General features: G+C 36.5%; 3 protein-coding genes across 4 annotated transcripts; 1 reads left to right on the forward strand and 2 right to left on the reverse strand.

Annotated features, from left to right (window-relative positions):
* Positions 1 to 7,029: 7,029 nt before the first annotated feature.
* Positions 7,030 to 8,275, reverse strand: LOC108973794 (fibrinogen C domain-containing protein 1-like). The gene is given in 6 exon segments (XM_018941277.1): positions 7,030 to 7,263; positions 7,370 to 7,708; positions 7,710 to 7,733; positions 7,735 to 7,932; positions 7,994 to 8,093; positions 8,156 to 8,275. Coding segments are annotated over 4 exon segments (678 nt in total). The 5' UTR covers positions 7,917 to 7,932; positions 7,994 to 8,093; positions 8,156 to 8,275; the 3' UTR covers positions 7,030 to 7,130.
* Positions 8,276 to 12,830: 4,555 nt separating this feature from the next.
* On the reverse strand, positions 12,831 to 14,231 carry LOC108973789 (techylectin-5A-like). Of its 2 annotated transcripts, none has more exons than XM_018941271.1 (5): positions 14,081 to 14,231; positions 13,915 to 14,009; positions 13,763 to 13,855; positions 13,113 to 13,694; positions 12,831 to 13,042 (listed from the first exon to the last, which is right to left on the reverse strand). In XM_018941271.1, the coding sequence occupies exons 1-5, from the start codon at positions 14,174 to 14,176 to the stop codon at positions 12,904 to 12,906; spliced, it is 1,005 nt and encodes a 334-aa protein (XP_018796816.1). In that variant the 5' UTR covers positions 14,177 to 14,231; the 3' UTR covers positions 12,831 to 12,903. The 2 variants fall into 2 exon arrangements, with proteins under 2 accessions (XP_018796816.1, XP_018796815.1); XM_018941270.1 differs by having other exon boundaries at positions 13,113 to 13,700; positions 14,081 to 14,229.
* Positions 14,232 to 16,545: 2,314 nt separating this feature from the next.
* On the forward strand, positions 16,546 to 17,889 carry LOC108973788 (techylectin-5A-like). The gene is made up of 4 exons (XM_018941269.1): positions 16,546 to 16,698; positions 16,767 to 16,861; positions 16,923 to 17,543; positions 17,657 to 17,889. Exons 1-4 carry the CDS (start codon positions 16,603 to 16,605, stop codon positions 17,790 to 17,792), a joined length of 948 nt encoding a protein of 315 aa, XP_018796814.1. The 5' UTR covers positions 16,546 to 16,602; the 3' UTR covers positions 17,793 to 17,889.
* The last annotated feature ends 3,869 nt before the right edge of the window (positions 17,890 to 21,758 follow it).

Consider the following 21,758-nt stretch of genomic DNA (forward strand, 5'->3'; position numbering starts at 1 on the left):
CTCGCTGTCTATTTCGGACTGAGTAGACAATTCAGAAGTAAAGTTCTCTTTCGATGAACAAATACCAAATTCTAAAAGTCAAGGTCAAGGTCAAGGTCCTGCGAAAGATTCATGAGCGAAATGGACAAAAACATTCCAGTTCTGAAAGTATTCGGGGCCCATTGTGGGAAGCAGATGAATATGAAGACCTCCACTCCATTGGAAAGACCAGGTGATGAAGAACCTGGTTTCGTTTGGGATCTCCAACGAAAGAGAGGAACGACTGGCGCGCTGTTGTAAACTCGGCTGTAACCGCGTACTCGGTATCTACGTCAATAAAGAACTAGAAGATTTATGACCGTGAGAGCGGTGTTACTATATAGTCGGTCCGATATATTTTGAACATTTTGAACTTACTTTCATAAGTTTTTCCTTTATGCATCTGTTTGTAGAATTTTCGAGCATTACCCTTATCGGCCAGCTTGTCAAAATGCGGCGACTAAGGTTTCAAGACCGGCACGCTATTGTAGAACCCCAGAGGTCATTTACTGACTAATGCCCAGAGCATACTGAAATTATGGAGGACACAATTCTCTACCCTGTTGACTGACAGTAAAATCATAACACCAGTGCCACAGCCACAAATGCCTAAACATTTACTTTAACGCTTATGATTTTCTTTTTGGGATAGTAGATACTATTGATTCTTTAGAACTCCTACTCACCTAATAGTGGATTATGCAACATTGTCTCATATATCTATACAAACCTATCATACCACGTAAGTGTGCATAGCGTTTTTCTGCGGCGATACTAAATAAATAGCAGAAAACAGAACGCAGACACTAAAACGCCAAGGATGATGGCAATAATGGGGTCTTTGAGTGCAGTAAGGGAGGGGTAATCGCCAGGTAACTCGTTTTCGGGTGGGCAAATAAATTACTCGTGGAATGCGTTTGATGTGGAATTTTCGTGTTGCTATTCATTGTTGATATTACAATCATTCGTTGTTGTTGTTGTCTAAATTATTATTGCTATGAAATGCCGAACACTTTCATTCAGGTACACTTTGTACGCCAGATTGTTTACAAATACTCGTACATATGAAGGGAACGGCAGAAGCAGTTCGCGCAAATAACACTAGCATAGTTATATATTTTATATGTACATACATAGGGTGGTTCAACAAATATTTAGCCTATGATAGCAAAAATAATGAACAAATGGACATTTCCTTCATCTTAGCGATCAAAAGAAAGTTGTCCATTCAGCTTGACTAAATTTTTGACAGTGAATTTTTTCGATAGTGGTGTTATCGGGTAGTAAACCTAAGTCATTATCGGACCGTTCCCGTACATGCGTGTGCTCTTGGTCGGCTGTTTTTCATTAAATTTACATACTTATTTATGCAAAATTTGTTTACGGCACACCAACGCAACCGGCGCACTCTAAAGCTTTGCATACGAAGATGTCTTTATTCCTTCCGATCTTTGGTAGAACCATAAAAGATGCATTTAGTCTCCAGCAATATGGCTCACAACCTTCGTTTAATAGTTTAAGAGTGAAATGGAGTGTGTTTGCATGAAATTTCTTTTTCGATAACACCGATATTTGAATTTGCCAGTAAATGTGTGTTCAACCAGCTATTTCTTCGATCTGTCACTCTTCATTGTTGATCTAGTCGAAATAATGTTTTATGATAATAACAATCTAATATCGGTATCAAATCATCTACGTAATATACAGGATACGTATACAAAGTTTGTCCGGAAAGTAATACGACTGATTTGTTTCCGTCGCCACTGTACTTCGGAGCGTGCGCGCATCGACTGTACTGGTAGAGGTTGTTCCTAGGTAACGAACAAGCGGCTGATTAGTTGTCGCCGAGCATCTAGAGAGACAAACATTTTCGCGCGATTTGTTTCTGTGAATGGCGCAAGCTGAGAATGCAACGTTCGTTAGAGTAGAGGTGGGTATCGCTAGCATCAGACCTTTTTGGATGGCCGGAAAGAGGTCGCTGATGAAGACCGGAAGAATGAGCAAATCCAAAGTGAAAAGGATCCAGATTATCTTTTTTGACATCAAAGGCATCGTCCGCCAAGAATTTTTCCCTCACGGACAAACCATCAACGCCAAGATTAACGTGGAAGTCCTCAAAAGATTTAAACGAAGTGTTAATCGCGTCTGACAAGACTTCGCAGCCGATTGGAAGTTGCACCACGACAATGCCCCGGCTCACATCGCCTAGCTTGTGAACAATTACCTAACCAACTGCGGCATCCCAACGTCCAGATGTGGCTTTTCCGGACTTTGTTTACAAATACTCCTTGCCTGAAAAGGCTATTCTGGAGAATGCCTTCATAACGCCTTCAATGCTTGAAATTGCGTTGGCAGCGCTGCATCGATGCAAAGGAGCCTATTTTGAAAGTTTTTAAAGAATTGTAACGATTGGTTCAATAAATTTGTTTAAATCAACTCAGTCCTATTACTTTCCGCACAAACCTATAACCTATATGTACATATATCCCAGAATAAACTTCTAGTTGTTGTTTAACAAAAGCTTTGGAACATATTTCAGAGTGGATATGTAATATATTTTACGAATTTTAAACCATTAAGGAAATACGCTTCCTAATTTTCTTTTAATAAAGTATGTATAAAACCGCCCTCTTGAAGCGCGAACTCGAAATACTGTTGTTTTATGCCAAACTTAGAACATTCGAATTTCATTATATATTGAGGAGCTTTATGTTGCGCTTGGCAAACTTTCTAGAACTTAAAAAAAATTTTTTTTTTTTTGAGATTCTTTCTAAGAAAGTTCCTTGACACTATTAGAAGAGAATTACAAACGTTGAAACAATTCGATGGATCTTTTTCATCCGAACGGGTCAATACCACCTCACGGGTCAATAATATTTCATATCAGAAAATATATTGGTGTCCACAATATTTTCTGAGAATAATGAGACGTTATTACCTTTCATTCATCATAAAATATTTTTGAGAGCATCACTAGTCTCAACTGTATAATACTGCAATGCTTGCCATATGAAGCAACGGAATTTAGATGATTAATTATATGAAAAAGACCGTTATTAACACAAAAAAGAAATAATCAAAATTTCATAACATTTGTTAAAAAAAAATTTGCTATTTTTTAAAATACACGCGACTAAATTTACTCTAAGTCCCTATAAAGCCGTCTTCGAGACTCACATATATCTCAAGAAAGCTCTGGATATTCTGACAGTTGATGCACAAAATTACATTGTAACACGGAAAGTGCTTATGTCATGTCACTATCAAAACAGTTTGAGTTGATTACGAGAGAACGAATGTGCAATGGCTTGTAATGATAACGGTGCAATAAGAAAATAAGAAAACTGAAAACCGACTTCGAAGATGCGAAACGAAATATACATGTATTGTATATAAATCAAAGTATTTACTAAAGAACTATGTATACATATATGAAAGAAGCAACTGCTTACCCATTTAGTTCCAGGCCAGGCAGCCGCCGGAAAAATCGCTTGTGTTGTTGTAACGGTTGCAGCGATAATAGAGCACATGGGCAGCGGCGGCTGTGCGAATCACTTTGCACACAACGAGATTAGCGAGATTTGTTTGATTCAGCTGCTCTCGCGTGATTAATCTAACGACACATGCACACACACTTACACATATATAATTTATAATCCACCTATTTTGCAAATTTAAGATTATAATGTGCTTTCTTTTTTTTTGCTTTGAGTGTAGTTTGTGCGCTCACGTAATGCACACACACACGCACATAAATTAATATTTTTTGCAAGAAAATTTCTATCAACAATTTAAAACTTTCTTAGGCTTTTCTGCTAGCTACCATTGACCGTTGATTGCCTTCGTAATTAGTGCCTTATTTTGGCAATTGTTTTTCTTATTTTTGTGGCTTTAAATACACAGCGCTCCATTCATTTAGTATGGCAGTACTCAGGTTTCTGTGCTGCTCTAGTCGCGCAATCGTTATCGCCGATGCCAAAGTCAGCGCTGACGTCGCCGTCGCCGTCCCAGCTATTTCGCTTCGTTCACTATGTAAGCTCACTTCAACGTACAATACGCTTTACTTGCTCAAACAGTTTTCAGTTATACTACGGCTAAAACGTTTGCACATTTTTTGTTGTAAAACTTTTTTTTTTTTCATAATTCTCCACACCTGTCAAATTCACTCAGCCGAGCTCTGCTGGCATGCACTGCGTTTAAAATATATATAATTTTTTTTCTTCCATTTAGCAAGCAGCTAGCAATAGCTGTTTAGTTGCTAATAAATTTCAAGATTTTGCTAATTTGTGTTATAATTTTCAAAACACTACCTGGAACAAGTGTATTTCTTATTCGAACTAAACTTTTTCACTTGCAATAGGTATTTATTTGGCGTTTATCAAAGTACCGTGGTCGTGACCTGTGCGCACCATGTTCGAGATACAAATAAAAATTTGGTGATTTTGCGCGAGCAGAAATTAGTGTGTCGCCCAGTCATTTGGTCGGCGTTTTGCTGCAATTTCGCTCTTTGCTTTTACCATTTTCATCCGTGTACTCAATCGGAGAACGTCAGATCTCTGGACATGCACTGGCTTTCCGTTCAACGAATGTCATAATAAAGTGGAATGTAGCAAATTTTTATTTATTATGCGAGCAACGACATCAGAGTAGTTAGCTACAAAGCAAATGTGGCATTTAGCGCCATCTATATTTCAACTTTTGTAGATTTTTGAATATTTAGTAAGCCTTTAGTGAGGGTATTAGCTGCAAAGACAATTTTGAAAATTAACTTCTTTTACTTTAAGAAGCTATTGGAAACAAGTAAGGTAGCGCTAAGTTAGGGTCTCGCCGAACAAGTAAGGAAGTATTGAACTATTTACAAAAACAAGCAGGAAGTTGCATTGTTACTGGAAAGAGATTCCTTCTTAATTTCATTAAGGCTTCTTATATATTGACCAATAGTAGTTCACCGGAAGTTCGAAAATATTTTCATTAGGTATTTAAGCCCTAAGTGGTATATTGACCCGATTTTACACATTTTTGGCATAAGGACATAGTATCACCACAAAATTATACTCCCCGAATTTTAATAATATGCTTATAGATAGACCACTATGTTCGGTGAAAAATTGCCAGACGCAAATATTTAGCGTGTGGATCCTCGAAAAGTTATAGACCGATATCGATTATTTATGGGCATAACATTAAATATCTTAAGGACACTACTTGTGAAAAGTTTAATACCGTTATCATAAGTGGTGTTATATAAAAAGTGTGTGTGTTTTGGTTCACAGTGTATGATATAAATGGCTAGATTACCTCACAAACAAAATTTGGTTGAAATTGGTGGGGCAGTCGCCTAAAGGTCCAATTTTTACGCTTCGTTCTGGTCAAACAAGGACAGTAGCTTCCCAACTCATATTCGGAATACTTAAACAGTAAAATAGTCACAAGATTGGTATCGACGGCACTGAAGTATTCGCTTACATTCGTTTACTTTTTAATTGGAATAGTACGAAATAAGTTGAAAGTTTATTGCACGCAAAGAAAGAAAAGTCTATGTTTGAAAAGGTTACCTCAAGAGGAGGTGGAGAAGTGAAAAATTATGAACAGGTTTAAACCGTATTGTGAGCAAATATTACATAGAGTAAGAAATCCATTTCGGCCAAATACATATATTTACGCTTTCAAAGTGGCAAAATATGGGTTCAAATTTTCGGTTCTTTAGGATGTGGTTACAAATTATGTCTGGAATATCCAACAGCGTACAATAAAAGATATAAAAACTAAGACCGAAAAATACCAGCGCATGAGAATAGTTTCTTCAGCTGGGCTGAAAGGTCATTAATATAGAGAATATCTCCAAAATATGTCACTTTGTACAAAACCTATTGGAGAATACATCACTTTAGGCCGCCCATTTGGAAAAATAAGCCATAATTCCTCTTCTTCTTTATTGGCGTAGACACCGCTTACGCAGCAGTTTTACAATTAGAAAAAACCTAATCTATCCAACGGAGTAGAGGTCTTCCTCTTCCTCTTCCTCTGCTTCCACCCGCGGATACTGTATCGAATACTCTAGGAGCTAGAGTTTTTTCATCCATTCGGACGACATGACCTATCTAGCGTGCTCGCTGTCTCTTAATTCGCTAAACTATGTTGCTGTTGCCAATGCGCAAAGGACCATAAATCTTCCTCAGAACCTTTCTCCCGAAAACTCGTAACGCCAGCTCTTAAGATATTGTCATCGTCCATGCCTCTGTACCACAAAGAACGGGGGAGTTGATGAGTGACTTGTAGAATTTGGTCTTCGTTCGTACAATGAGGTCTTTAAGTTTCAACTTACTCGGTCCAAAATAGCACCTTATGGCAAGAGTTATTCTGCGTTGGATTTCGATGCTGAAATTGTTGTTGGTGTTAATGCGGGTTCCCAGATAGATGAAATTGTCTGCGATTTCGAAATTATCATTCAAAAGTGACGCATTCAACAATATTTTGATTGATATACGAGTATATTGAATGCATGGCAGGCAATCAAAGAATTAATAGAAGGCTTGTTGGGAAAGCATCGTTCTAACAACTACGACGTTTCTGTCGCAAGGATGGTAAGAGCATTCTCGGAAATTTGTTTTTTTTTTTTACTTTTTGGGCAAAATGTTGCAACTAATCGAAAAAACATCAAGATAAAGAAAAAATTTAAAAGGTCATAAAATAAACTGACACATACCAACGCCCAACCCTTTGAGGGTTTTACTAGACTGACTTAGTACCATCACCCTGACTTGGAATTTCTCACCCCCCCGGACAATAATCTCAAAAATGTTCCACAGTGTTATTGGCGTAGTAATTACAGACAGTCCTATTTACCTACGTTTCCTGATTCTTTTTTGTCACAATGTTCACACAATTGTAAATTATTTTATAAAACGATTCTTAATTCTGGAATTGAAATAATCCAAGATTACTTTCGTTCCCCATACTGTTTTTAGGAAAACATTTCAAACAATGTATTATTTGTTGTTAAATAGAATATGCGAAGTTTTATAAAACATTATGCTCAATTAAATTAGTTTCAATGGCTTTAATGTCAGTAATGTTTAGGGTCCTAAAATTTTCAATATAAAACCACCATCTCAGTAATCAATACTTATAGCCATATGCAAATATTTGAGGAAGTAGGTATTCGCTCGCCAGGTATCCCACGCCACGCCTTCGCCATACTGACTTTTTGGATATTCTCCTCCTAAATATAAACCTTTCAGATTGCTATAGTAAAATAAAATAGGTAAATGATTTGATATCAAAATTCATATTATTTGAAAACTTCATATGATAGAAATTCATTCATTGCCATGAGAAAAACGAGTATTACCTGTAACAACATTTCTTATACCACCAAGCGCCCTTATATTTCACTGCACAGTTAACACCATTTTTGTCATTATCACTATCTTTAGTGGTGAATTTTTGGTCGCGATGGGCAAAGAACGAGTCACCGGCCGTGCCTGAGTATTCACCAAGCACAATTAACTCATATTTCTCCTGAGCATTGTCTATAGCGAAGCTCTCATACTTAGCAACACGTTTCTCATTTTGAAAATCTTCCAATTGAAACCAAAGCTCATGAGATCGCGAATGAGTCAATGCATGTATTTTATCCAAGCCGAGGAAGAAATTGGCATTCAAATCGCCGAAACCGCGTTCATACTCGTTGAATTATAGTCCATGGTTCGCCGACAATAAACATTGAAAGAGTGTTGAAGGAATTCCGGCAAGTAAAGTTCATAAACACCACTCTCTACATATTTCCCGTTTTCTTGACGCATTGCTTCGGTACAAGAAGATGGTTTCTTGGTTGCAGTTGGCGCTGATTTCTGATTCTTCTTTACTTCACCTATAAGCTGCTCTTTCATTGCCATTAATTCGCTTTGAATACTAAAAAATATAAAAATATTGTAAAATCTTATTAATACTCAATAAATTAAAAATATATTACTGCAGATCATAATTCTCTAGTTTGAGGCTCAAAAACTCCACCTTATTGACCGCGCTCTTCAATAAATCATCGTCACAAAGATAGGTTCAAAATGAAATGGCTAAATGAATAACACAGGAGTATAAAATTTATAATTAATCTATTTTATTAAATTGAAAATACCGCTACATTGGCGCTACTTTCAATAAGTGCTGAACAATTCCCCGAATACAAAAGATGCCCACACAAAATGGACAAGAGTATCAAACGAGTCGCCATTCTCCACAATTTCAGTCAAACTGAATACGAAATTGATGACTGTGTCTTTTATACTCGTTTTCGGGTGAAGATTTGTCTTATTTTTTTCAATTAATTACTCGTCTGAGGCGGTGATTTTGTTATCAAATTTGTGTATACATACACATGTACTTATTCGGCTAAGATTTTCATATAAATATGTAATAATATATAAAAATACGGTTAAATCTTATCGATACTCAATATTATAAGAATGGATTACCACAGATTATAGTTATCTAATTTCAAGCTAATTGACCACTCTCTTCATTAAATCATGGTCCCAAAGATAGAAATTTCAAATAAATTGTACAATTTTATAAAACTTAAAGCGAATTTATTTTATTGAATTTAAAAGGAAGGCAAATACCGCTACATTGGCGCTACTTTGAATAGATGCCAAACAATTCCCAGAATAAAAAAGATTCCCACACAGAATAGACAAGAATACAGCGTTTGTCCGGAAAGTGATAGGACTGAATTGATTAAATAAAATTTATTGCACCAAATCGTTACAATACTCTAAAAGTTATCAAAATGGGCTCCCTCTCGGCCGATGCAGCGCTGCCGAAGGAAATCAGTCCTATTACTTTCCGCACAAACCCTTTTTCTGCCAGAAATGTTACTCTTTAGCGAAGTTACGAAGATGCTTTACAGGTGTTCCAGGAGTTGACTCGTAAACAGCTTTTTTGATTCCTGCAATATAAAAAAAAAAACTCTCATGGCATTTCACTGTTTTTCGAAAGTAGCATCTCTTAGTTTTGTCGTCCGCTTTTTAAGCCTATTTTTTATTATTATTTTATTTTTCATTACAACATGTCGCTATAAATGTGGTTAATGAACACGCTCACATCCTAATTCTTTCACCGGTTTACATAGAGTACGCTTGAATAATCCGTATCATTGCATTTGATGTTTTTGAAGGTCTTCCATATAGAATTACTCTATATATATTTTCAGCATGGCAAGGAGTCGATTTTGCACTTATTGCAATAATATGATTACTCAAACACCCAAATATTTTAACGGTTTTGAAAACGAAACTATGTATTTCAGTTGAAATATAAAATATCATTCATGAGTTTGTGATTTTAAATAACCCAATTCCGATCACCAAAACGCAAAGGTATACAACCGGCAAACACATACGGTGAACCTTTTAGACTGTCTGCGCTTGACGCGTATTTTTAACAAACTCTGCGGCCTCACTATCGATACCTCTTCCATCGTACCGTGGGGACCACAGATATTAAAAGCGTAGTTTTGACTATGCAACACAAGTGCACAAGAGATTCTTAATTATTTCCCTGTCAACAAGAATTTGATGTACATCCGCTCTACAGTTTAACACATGACTTTGCAACCAGGTAGCCCATTAATTCGGGTTTTAAATTGTGTTAATCATGCTTCTATTCGATTGAGATCGTTGTATAGACAATTCACGGTTTTAGGTGTTAGCCGTATACCATTCTTGGCCATCTCGTTCACTATTTCATTGCCCTCGACGAACTTGCGGTCTGGCACTCAGTAGAAGTAAAGTTAGTGAAATTGCTCGTTCCTGGGAACACTTTGGTTGTGTTAAAAGATGTTCAAGCGTAATAAACGCGAGTTTTAGTGTAGATATGTGACGACGAATGAAACACGATTCCATAATTTCACTCCGAAGCCCAACAAAAGTCATCCGAGTGGACTGTAAGCAATGAACTCGAATTCAAATTCCCCCAGCGACTATTTGCTGTTCTCAAATAGTTAAAGAAATTTTCGTCGAATGAAGAGGGCATCGCCGAAATTGAGACCTATTTTGAAGCAAAGAAAAAACGTACTACAAAAGCATTTTTACTATTCTAAGCAGGAGACCTGCATAAATGATACGCGCGATGACCTAAGTCGGTTTAGCCATATCCCACTATGTACTTATTCGTCGGGGAGTTTTATTATAGTTCAAATTGTACCAGCTCCGTTTTCCACTATGCTTCTCACTAATACTGCGTTTATTCGTGGCAAAGCTACATCGAGAGCACCTATTTTATTAAAAACGAGCAATATAATAAGTAATTCGATTATAGTTTTTGGAAGATAAGTCGCACAGTGAAACCAAGTAGACAGTGGAGTACAGACTCGCCTCGAGTTTAAATATGGTCGCACATCGTTTATTGGTCATCTGAAAATGAAGTATATATATTGCTGTTTAAAGAGGCGCCACATAGCTAAGGCGGTAAATATCGCAAAGACCGCTAGAGTTACATAATATATCCTGCATGAACTCTTTTGCATACGAAAATTTCGTCGTAATGGGTGCCGTGTTTGCCCAATTCGGTCAAAAAGCGCAATTTGTGGAAGTTTTTGTGTGGTTTCGTGATTGTCAATGAAACGTGGAATCAATGGGACATATCGGAGGCGAACACATGGTCAACACAGTGGATTTGACTCGAATGAGGAATTTAGAATCGCCACGGGCTTTTACTTCGCAGACCTCAAAATAATAAAGTGTCAATAAATATTTTTATAACTCAATTATACGAAAGCGGTCCATATTTTGGTCTAGCTGCATATGTCTATCAGTATAATATCAAATACAACAGTTACACTATTACCTTCATTACAATTCTAATTCCACCAAGCTCCCGTATATTTCACTGCACAGTTCTCATCAATTGTGTCATTATGGCTTGTGTTTAGTCATAAGTTTATGACCATGCTGAAAAGTTAAAAAATCACCGGCCGTAGCTGAATATTTCCCAAGTGCGCTTAACTGATATTTATTCTAAGCATTAAATTCCCCAAATATATATAGTAAGGCGTTTCTCATTTCCAATATCGTCTAATTGAAACCAAAGCTCATGTTATTTCGAGAGCCTAGAAAGGGATTGGCATTTAAATCGCCGAAACCGTGCCAATATTCGAACCACCCACGATAAAAGTCGCTGTCGTTGCTTTAAATAGCTTTAAATACGTTGAGCGTGCATGGTTCGCTGCCATCGGGATCTTTAAGGCAATATACATATATTATGTAAGTTGCAAGCGCTATTAAAGAATTCAGACTTGTAAAGTTCATAAATGTCACTCTTTGATATATATCTGCCATTTTCTTGGCGCATCTCCTCGGTGCAAGAAGATGGTTTCTTGGTTGAAAGGGGTTGTATCCACATTTTAGTTGGCTTCATTACTTAAATAACGATTCGTAAAAATTGGGAGCTTGGTGGTATGCAATTGTTGTGCGAATTTAACACAATCATACTTGATTTGTATTAAAACAATTTAACATTTTTTCCCCCGATTTTAAATATTACAACCAGACTCAATTTAAGTATAATATAATAATAATTACCACAGGTTGGGAATTGATTTGTAATGAGACGCCACAAATCACTGCGTACAAAATATGTCCAAAAATTGTGCACAAATATTTAAAACGAAGCGTCATTTTCTATGACTGTAACTTGACTGAGAGTTAATGTGTTCTCGACGTGTGAGGTAGGCAACGATCCAAATGTTATTTAGACTCGGCTAGGTCCGAGATAAGAAATCACTTACACATGCAGCAGAGATGCATCAGATGTGAGAAAGCATATTTCCTATCAATATTGAATTTATTTATAATACACCTTATTTAAACGAATGCAACCACTTAATTTAGAATTAACAAGTTAGGAAGAGCGAAGTTCGGGTGTGACCGAACATTGCATACTTTTGCAATTTGCCAAGACCAAAGCTGAGAAACCCTTCAGATTTAAAACGTCAACTAGATCATCGGAGTTCAAGCAATTTTATATATTCATAAATATATAGCTCATACACTGTCTGACGTATTCGCCATAAGGTTTGTTAGAATAACGAAAATCTTTACATGTAGTACATAATATTGGACTTGCGATAATTCGTGGAACAAATTGAAATATTTTTGATACTAAACTATAGTATAGCCAATATAATATGCTCATTTAATTTTCCTAAAATATCTAACGTTAAACGGGTAATGAAGGTAGTATTAAACCACTTTTATCTGTTTTTGGCAATACCACATATTTTTAGGAGATAAAGACGTTCTCTGAGTTTCAGTCCAGAACTGTATGGAGACTCAACTGGTAGTAGTTTCGGCCACGAAATCTGTCCGGAGACTTAATACAGGTACCACGGAAGCAGGAGTCTTTGGAGTTTGCACCAACCTGTGGTTTAAACCCAAATTCGAGTAGATGTGAAACTTTGTCAGTTCAATGTGGAATCGCAGCGAAAACAGTTGCTGAACCCAAAACACGGCAAAGGTCGACCTAGAACCCGACAAAGATGGAAAAGGTGTCCCTTCCACTTGACCAATTGGAGTCAATCAATATTTGCAAAAATCATGTATAATTTGGGATACTGATCAATGCGTGTTTTGTTTCATGTGCTTTTTCAAACTACTCATTGGATACAAGCCTTTTCATTTTCAAACGTCTAAGAAACCCCTTCGGAAAGTGCGAGGAATATCTTCAATTTAGCCATATTCTCTTTAAAAGAAGTTACCTCTTCCAGAAAAAAGTTTACCCAAGCAAAAAGTGTGCCATAAAAAACTTAAGACGTCTTTCGAAATACTTGCACTCCAAAAACATAAAATCCAGTATATTTTTAAGTTTAATTTACTAAAAAAAAATATTTCAATAATAATACTTTGGTCTTATAGCCATATGTACATATTTGAGTGAGTAATAATATCCACGCCAAGCTTGCCACACAACACCTTTGGCAAACTGATCCTTCGGAAACTCTCCTCCAAAATATAAACCGTTAAGATTGCTGTAAGTGATACATAAATTCATATGAGAACCTCACGTGAAATGTGATATCTATATAACGGTTATATTACCTGGCATGACATTTCTGATACCACCAAGCTCCTGTATATTGCACCGCGCAGTTGCTAGCATCTTTGTCATTATCGCTATCTTTAGTTGTGAACTTTTCGCCGCGGTGAGTAGTGAACGAGTCACCGGCCGTGCCTGAATATTGCCCCAGCACACTTAACTCATACTTATCCTGAGCATTGCCTATAGCGAAACTTTCGTACTTAGCAACACGTTTCTCATTTTGAAAATCTTCTAATTGAAACCACAGCTCATGAGATCGCGAATTCGTCAGAGCATGTATTTTATCCAAGCCGAGGAAAAAATTAGCATTCAAATCGCCGAAACCGTGTTCATACTCGAACCACCCACGATAGAAGTCGGTGTCGTTACTTTGACGACGTTGAATTATAGTCCATGGTTCGCCGCCATTGGGATCACGTAGGCAATAAACATAGAAAGCGTGATGAAGGAATTCCGGCAAATAAAGTTCATAAATACCACTCTCTGCATATTTCCCGTTTTCTTGACGCATGGCTTCGGTACAAGAAGATGGTTTCTTAGTTGCAGGGGGCGCTGCAACCACATTTTTGCTGGCTTCATTACTAAAGCTTAAAGAGTTTTTCATTTGTACGAATTTTTAGAAATTTTGAAGTAAATATAAGCTGCTTACCACTTCGTTGCAATTTTCGAATCTAACAATTCGAGATTCGTTTTTACTTCACGAAGAAGCTGCTCCTTCATTGCCATTAATTCACTTTGCATACTAAGAAATAAAATATTGTAAAATCTTATTAATATCACAATAAGTTAAAAATAGATTACCGCAGATTATAATTCTCTAATTTCAAGCTCAAATGCTCTACCTTATTGACCGCGCTCTTCAATAAATCATCGTCACAAAGATAGGTAAGAAATGGCTAAATGAATTGCACAAGAATGAAAAATTTGAAATTAATTTATTTTATTAAATTTAAACATAGGCAAATACCGCGACATTGGCGCTACTTTGAATAGGTGCTGAACAATTCCCCAAATATATAAGATGACCACACAAAATGGACAAGAATATCAAACGGTGCGCCATTCTCTACAATTTCAGCCAAACTGAATGCGAMATTGATGACTGTGTCTTAAATATTCGCTTTTGAGTGAAGTATTCTCTTGTTTTTATAAATTAATTACTCGACTAAGGCGGTGATTTTGTTATCAATTCTTTGTACGTATGCTTGTACACTTATTCGTCGGGGATTTTTATTCTAAGAGTGGGATCAATCTCATAWTAGCACTGAGGTGGTACTTCGCAATTGCCGGAAGTGCAGTCTTCGGTACATTATCGATGTGTAAGTATGCACTTAAATACTTAGGGAAGAGCTGAAATACGAGACGGTTCGATAATGCTGAGTCTCACTGCCCTATGACAACACTATTGCAAGTTATGTTTAATAAATTTTTACTAATATAACTCGTAGTTTAGCTTTGTCGGGTTTATGAAAAACTGAGAAAGAGCAATATCGGTCAGTAAATCGACGATAGTTTTTGACAGAGTGCTGTGCAGTGAAAAGAAAGATTATGCTGTATACGGTTTAGACTTCTTTCGATCGGTCGCGACTGAGGTTTGGTAGGGCTATGTTAAGAAGTCGATGTTTTCAGGCATTTCATTTGGGCAGATGTTGGCGCACAAGGTTTTTTTTAAGCCCTGGGACCGAAGCAAAAAAAAAATTAAAGCAAGTAAAATGTATGACAAATATAAGACTCTTTGAGAAGCCTTAATTTAAACAAAGGTATGTACGTATACCCCTTTGCTGGATGGAGTTTAATTGGATTTCGTTGTGCAGAATAGGCATTGATGTAGCCATACATTTACTACGGTTTATCTATAGCACTGTCAAGTATCACCAACCAATTTTGTCATTCTTAAAATATAGAAATTAAAAACATTATTAAGGATGTTCCATTTCAAGGATCCGTACTTTAAAAAACAGACAAACTTTAAATTTAATGGAAAATGTTTATTATCATTCGAAAGAACATTCTCTCACAACTTTTGAAGATTACCTCTTTCAAATGGTAGCCGCGGCTACGTCTCATATGCTCCATACGTTGAGTAAAATTTTCGATCATTCGTTTGAGCATTTCGACTGGCGAATGACAGGGCACACGCAACGATAGTGACTAGCCAGAAGCTTCGAAGCTTGGTTAAAGGGATCTTATGCATCCACCTTATGAGTAAAAAATCGCCTCAAGAGCAGCTTGTGAAACGCAACTATCTCAGCTTTCTGGCAAGAGGGACAAGTGCCTATATGAGTGTGGTTTTATAATATTAACTACGCAAGGATAACAGTTTATCAAATTTTCAAACTATTCTAAAAAAAAAATATTAACTTTAAAGCACAAAGAATGGATTTTCCTTTATTGGATTTTATATAATATTAGCACAGAAGTTTGCCGTAGGTGGTAATGCAAAAGGCAAGTCTTTAAGGGTGTATACCATATTTAAGAAGTCATAATTTTTGTTTTTTTTTTTTCAAATAAATCTATTTAAGAATTAATGGAATTTTATACTATAATTAAAATACTCTATTTGCTTTTCATGTTAATTGAGTTATAACTGAGTTAGTGTGGTCCGGTTTAGCTTACGAAAGAAAAAAAATTTTAGAAAATGACAATTTATTACTTTTCTCTGGGTCTTGAGGTCCGAAGTAAGATAACTCCCTCATTCTAATTAAATCCTCTGTATTCACTATGAGTTCGTCTCCGATTTCTACCATTGGTTCCACGTTTCGTTGGCAATTACGAAACCACTCCACATTGCGCATTGCCAAGGTCAATCACTAATATGAAGAGTTCTCACATCTGAGCTTGTTGAGACTTGAAGTTAGCCAATATGGCACACATTGCGAGGAAACCTCTCGTTTGTAAAAGATTTAATGCCGGATATAACTCGAGCGGTCTTTGCGACTGCCTTTGTTATGTGCTTTTGCTATGTGGCGCCTCTTCAATCAGCGGTACTCCATTTTCAAATCACCTAGGCGTCATCAATAAATGAGGTGCGACCACATTTAAACTCGAGACGAATACGTACTCTAAACAGCAGCATTTTTGATTTCACTGCGCGATTTCTATTCGAAAAACTAGAATCGAATTTCTTATTATATTGTTCTTTTCCCAATTTTTTAAAAACCGCAGAAACACCCATAACAAATCGAACCGTCTCGTATTTTAGCTCTTCCCTAAGTATTTGAGTGCATACTTACACATCGATAATGTACCGAAGACTGCACTTCCGGCAATTGCGAAGTACCACCTCAGTGCTAWTATGAGATTGATCCCACTCTTAGAATAAAAATCCCCGACGAATAAGTGTACAAGCATACGTACAAAGAATTGATAACAAAATCACCGCCTTAGTCGAGTAATTAATTTATAAAAACAAGAGAATACTTCACTCAAAAGCGAATATTTAAGACACAGTCATCAATGTCGCATTCAGTTTGGCTGAAATTGTAGAGAATGGCGCACCGTTTGATATTCTTGTCCATTTTGTGTGGGCATCTTATATATTTGGGGAATTGTTCAGCACCTATTCAAAGTAGCGCCAATGTAGCGGTATTTACCATTTATATATTTAATAAAAGAAACTCATTTTTAATAATTTTTTGTTACTTTCCATTAAGCCTTTTCTCACCTATCTTTGTGATGATGATTTATTGAAGAGCGCAGTAAACAAGGTAGAGCATTTGAGCCTCAAATTAGAGAATTATAATTTACGGTAACCTATTTTTACATTATTGAGTATCAATAAGATTTTACAATATTTTTTTATTTCTTAGTATGCAAAGCGAATTAAGGGCAATGAAGGAGCAGCTTATAAGTGAAGTAAAGAAGAATCAGAAATCAGCGCCAACTGCAACCAAAAAACCATCTTCTTGTACCGAAGCAATGCGTCAAGAAAACGGGAAATATGCAGAGAGTGGTGTTTATGAACTTTACTTGCCGGAATTCCTTCATCACGCCTTCTATGTTTATTGCCTACGTGATCCCAATGGCGGCGAACCATGGACTATAATTCAACGTAGACAAAGCAACGACACCGACTTCTATCGCGAGTGGGTTGAGTATGAACGCGGTTTTGGTGATTTGAATGCCAATTTCTTTCTCGGCTTGGATAAAATACATGCATTGACTCATTCGCGATCGCATGAGCTTTGGTTTCAATTAGAAGATTTTCAAAATGAGAAACGTGTTGCTAAGTACGAAAGTTTCGCTATAGGCAATGCTCAGGATAAGTATGAGTTAATTGCGCTTGGTCAATATTCAGGCACAGCCGGTGACTCGTTCTCTGCCCATCGCGGCGAAAAATTCACCACTAAAGATAGTCATAACGACAAAAATAGTGATAACTGTGCAGTGCTATATACGGGCGCTTGGTGGTATCAGAAATGTCATGCCAGGTAATACATGTTTTTATCATACAAGTAGCTATGAATTATTCTATATCATATGAAGTTTTCAAATAAAATTATGTTTAACATTAAATTATTTACCTGTTATATTCTACTTACAGCAATCTGAACGGTCTGTATTTAGGAGGAGAGTTTCCGAAGGATCAGTATGCCAAAGGAGTAGTGTGGCATGCCTGGCGTGGACATTACTATTCCCTCAAATATGTGCATATGGCTATAAGACCGAAGTATCACTGAGTTAGTCGTTTGCAATTGAAAATCATAGCCTCCATAAGTTTTTAACTTTACTGACATTAAAGTTTTTTGAGCAATAAATACTTTATTTTTGAGAAAACCGTTTTTTTTATTTTTATTAAATTTTTTTTTTTTTTTTTGCCAAAATACAGTATGAGTATAAAAAAGAGCGAACAAATAATTTGTCTCTCGCATGTCAAATCGTTGAGAATGTTGGAAAAAACTTAAGGGGATTTAGTGGTATCCAAAACACAAGCCTACGAGTAGTGCAAGACGGTCGATGGAAATATTAAATAAGTGAAGAATGTTTTGCTTGAAAATCGTCAGGCAAGTGTTAGAGAGATGGTAAGAGAGCTCGAGATACAGACCATAAACAAGTCTATTTGGACATGCTTGATCGTGCGAAGTCCGATTCCTCATGCTCATTATTTTTTTTCGATATTCGTGGTTTGGTGCACCATGAAGTTTTCCGGGAGGGACATGCGGTCAATGAGCAATACTATTTGGCTCTAATGAGTCGTTTGCAAAGGAATATCCGTCAAAAATAGCCTGTATAGTCGAAGAACAATTCATGGATTTTACTCGATGATAATGCAACATCGCGGCGAGCCGCTATTGTCGCCGAACTCGGCAACAAGTATTTACTATTTATTTAAAAGAAGCTTTTAAACGCGTTTGTCTCAATTTTCTGGCGATACTGACAAGGGTCTATACGAGACTGGCATTATGATATTACCTTCGAAATGCTACAAGATTATTGGATTATTCTAACTATTCTAAGTCAGTTGGAAAGACGGAAATCATTATTTCTGATGCCGACATTTCAGCTATACATACATATATGTCGACTAAGATATTTGATCCATTTCTGATAGAAGGGCATATTACATAAATAGAAAATAAGCTGTAAGCCATTGAAAGTAAACCACAACACCTGCGAGATGGGTTAGATTCCGAGATTTGAGGAAGGAAGCTAGACGCATTTGCAAACAAAAAATGAGAGAGGCAAAAATGTGTGAGTACGAAGACCTTGACAAGCTAACCGACAGGGGGAATGCTCGAAAATTCTACGAAAAGATTCGGCGACTAACATAAGGTTTCATGACCGAAGCATACTCTTATAGAACCCCCAGAGGTGATCTAGTGACTGATGCCCAGAGCATACTAAAATTCTGGAGGGACCACTTCTCCAGCTTGCTGAATGGCAGTGAAAGCAGAACATCATGAGATGATGATGATCCCGATTCCACAATCGATCACAATGGAGCGAACATTCCACTGCCCGACAATGAAGAATTTCGAATAGCAATTACTCGTCTGAAGAACAAAGCGGCTTCAGACCTCGTAGATCAACAACTGACCATATAATCACCATGCTTCAAAAGTTGGAAAATATCCGTGAAAATAGGACCAACATACACCACCTCTCTGAGGTTTCAGACAAACCGATCCCCAATCGTTTCTTCAATCTGCTCTTGAAGAAAATAGTTCGAACTCCATATCTGAATAGAGAATACACAATCTTTTATAAGAATATACAGCTGCTGGCGTAAGCCGTTGTTATTGATATCATTGGTCTTACCATTCGCGATGTTAGTTTTGCTTTCGAAGCTACAGAGTTTGGTAGTGAACGAGGGCAAGACGAAATATCTTCAGTCAATTTAACAAAAAGCCTTCGCATTCGCTCCCACGCCACTGTTGACAATCATAACTTTGAAGTCGTAGATAATTTCGTCTATCTTGGAACCAGCTTTAACACCAACAATAAATTTAGCCTCAAAATCCAACGCAGGATAACGCTTGCCAACAGGTGCTACTTCGGACTGAATATGCAATTGATTCCCCTCTCGACGAACAAAAACCAAACTCATTATTCCCGTCCTGCTATGTGCTGCGGCGGCATGGCAATGACAAAAAATGATGAGTCGGCCCTAGGAGTGTTCGAGAGAATGGTTCTGCGAAGATTTATGGCCCTTTGCGCGTTGGCCACGATGAATACCGCAGTCGATGGAACGAAGAGTGGCATGAGATATATGACGACATTGACATAGTTCAGTGAAACAAGAGATAGCGGCTACGCTGGCTAGGTCTTGTCGCCCGAATGGATGAAAACACTCCGGGAAGTGAGAGTATTCGACGCAGTACCCGCCGGGTCAACCAAAGAAAGACCTCCACACCGTTGGTAAAACTAGCTGAAGAAAGCTTCACTTGGAATATCCAATTGATACCAAACAGTGAAAAGCAAACAGGAAAAGAAAGGCGGTCCCACGCCAGTCGGGTCTATATAACCGGAACGGACATGGACTTTTTAACCGGCCAAGGACTGTCAACTCGGCAGAATTCTGCCGCTCTATATTAACAACATTGAAACGACTGGCGCGCTTTTGTAAACTTGGGCATAAGCGCTTAAGTGGGATCTACGCCAACCAAGAAGAATAATTATATATAAAACTTAATAATTTTGAAACCCAGAAGTGGAAAGTAAGGTTATCACATTTTTTAAATATGTAATCAACTAATGTTGATGAAAATTAATTGTGTGTCGAACAATGGATATCATTTGGAGACATTTCCAAGTAGAGCCACCAGCTGTCTCAAAAGCGACCTTAATGAAAATTGTTGTGATTGATTGTGACGCACTCTAGAATGTTATGTAAAAATCGGCGTGTAATCCTGAAATATTCAGCAGTTAGTGCTCACACTACCAAAAACATATTTAAATAACAACACAATTTTATTTATTTATTTTTAGTGTTTTTTTTTTTTTTCAATAATATTTCATTTATTCATATAATAATTTCATGTATTTATGTAAGTGCTGAATGTTACTCAATGCTCAGAAGTACATTTGTAGATTTGTTGTTGTTTTTTTTTTTTAGTTTTTGTTTTTGCTTCTTAATATTGTAGATTATGAATTGCTAGGCCTTAGATGTAGTAGTTGGCGAGTATACACCGCACGAACATACACACATCCATAAGTAATGATAACATAGCTTTGCGACTTTGCTCGTACATTTGCGTAAATCCGCGCTCACTTCATTAACAAAACACCACAAATTTCTGCTTTTTTTTTTTTCTTTTGCATTTATATATATTCTGTATATTTTAGTATTTCAAAAAAAAATTAAAAAATATCTTTTAACAAAACCAAAAGAGAAAAAACTGTTATATACTATATACATAAATAGTTATATGCTATATATATATGTATATAGTATGTATAGCATAACGCTCGCCACTAATAGGTAAATTTTAATAAGTTTACATACACATGTCTATAAATGTTTCAACTTGAACGTGAGTAATTGGTTTTTTTTTTGTTGTTTTTGTGTTTTTTGATGCTTCATAATTACTTTGCACTAAATATGTATTTAAACTCTTTTGCTACAACGTTATGGTTTGTGACTCAAATTGCTAACTTCTAATTGCGTTTGCTTGTGTGTTGGTAGCGCAGCAGTGTGCACCCGCCACGCCACACACACACAGAGACAAATGTGCTGTTAAATTTTTTTGCCTTAAACACTACAATATTTGTTGTTATTATTTATAATTTAACAACTTTTAGTAACGATACGTCTCTAACCTTGCAAAGCGCGCGCTTGTACTAACTTATTTGTTGTATTTAAAAAAAAGAGTTTAGCTTTAAATTTATATAAATAAAATATAATAAAATATTTACAGCGCCGTTCTATATTAAAAATGTTAAATTATAGCGTTTAACTTTACAGTGGCGCACAAACGAGTGCTTAAACGTAAGTATGTGTGAAATAGAAATCGTTTTTGTTAATTAATATACTTAATAATTCAATGCTTATGTGTTTATATAAAAAAAAAAGTCTTAAAATTACTTATATTTGTATTTGTAGTGAAACAGTGTAAACATAAACGCTCGTTCATTGGTATAAATCATTGCTTGCGCGATTTTTATGTTTTATTTTAATATTGTAAATTTAATTTTAATATTTATTT

Source organism: Bactrocera latifrons, unplaced genomic scaffold (assembly GCF_001853355.1).
Source record: "Bactrocera latifrons isolate USDA-ARS-PBARC rearing strain unplaced genomic scaffold, ASM185335v1 scaffold_50, whole genome shotgun sequence".
Lineage (NCBI taxonomy): Eukaryota > Metazoa > Arthropoda > Insecta > Diptera > Tephritidae > Bactrocera > Bactrocera latifrons.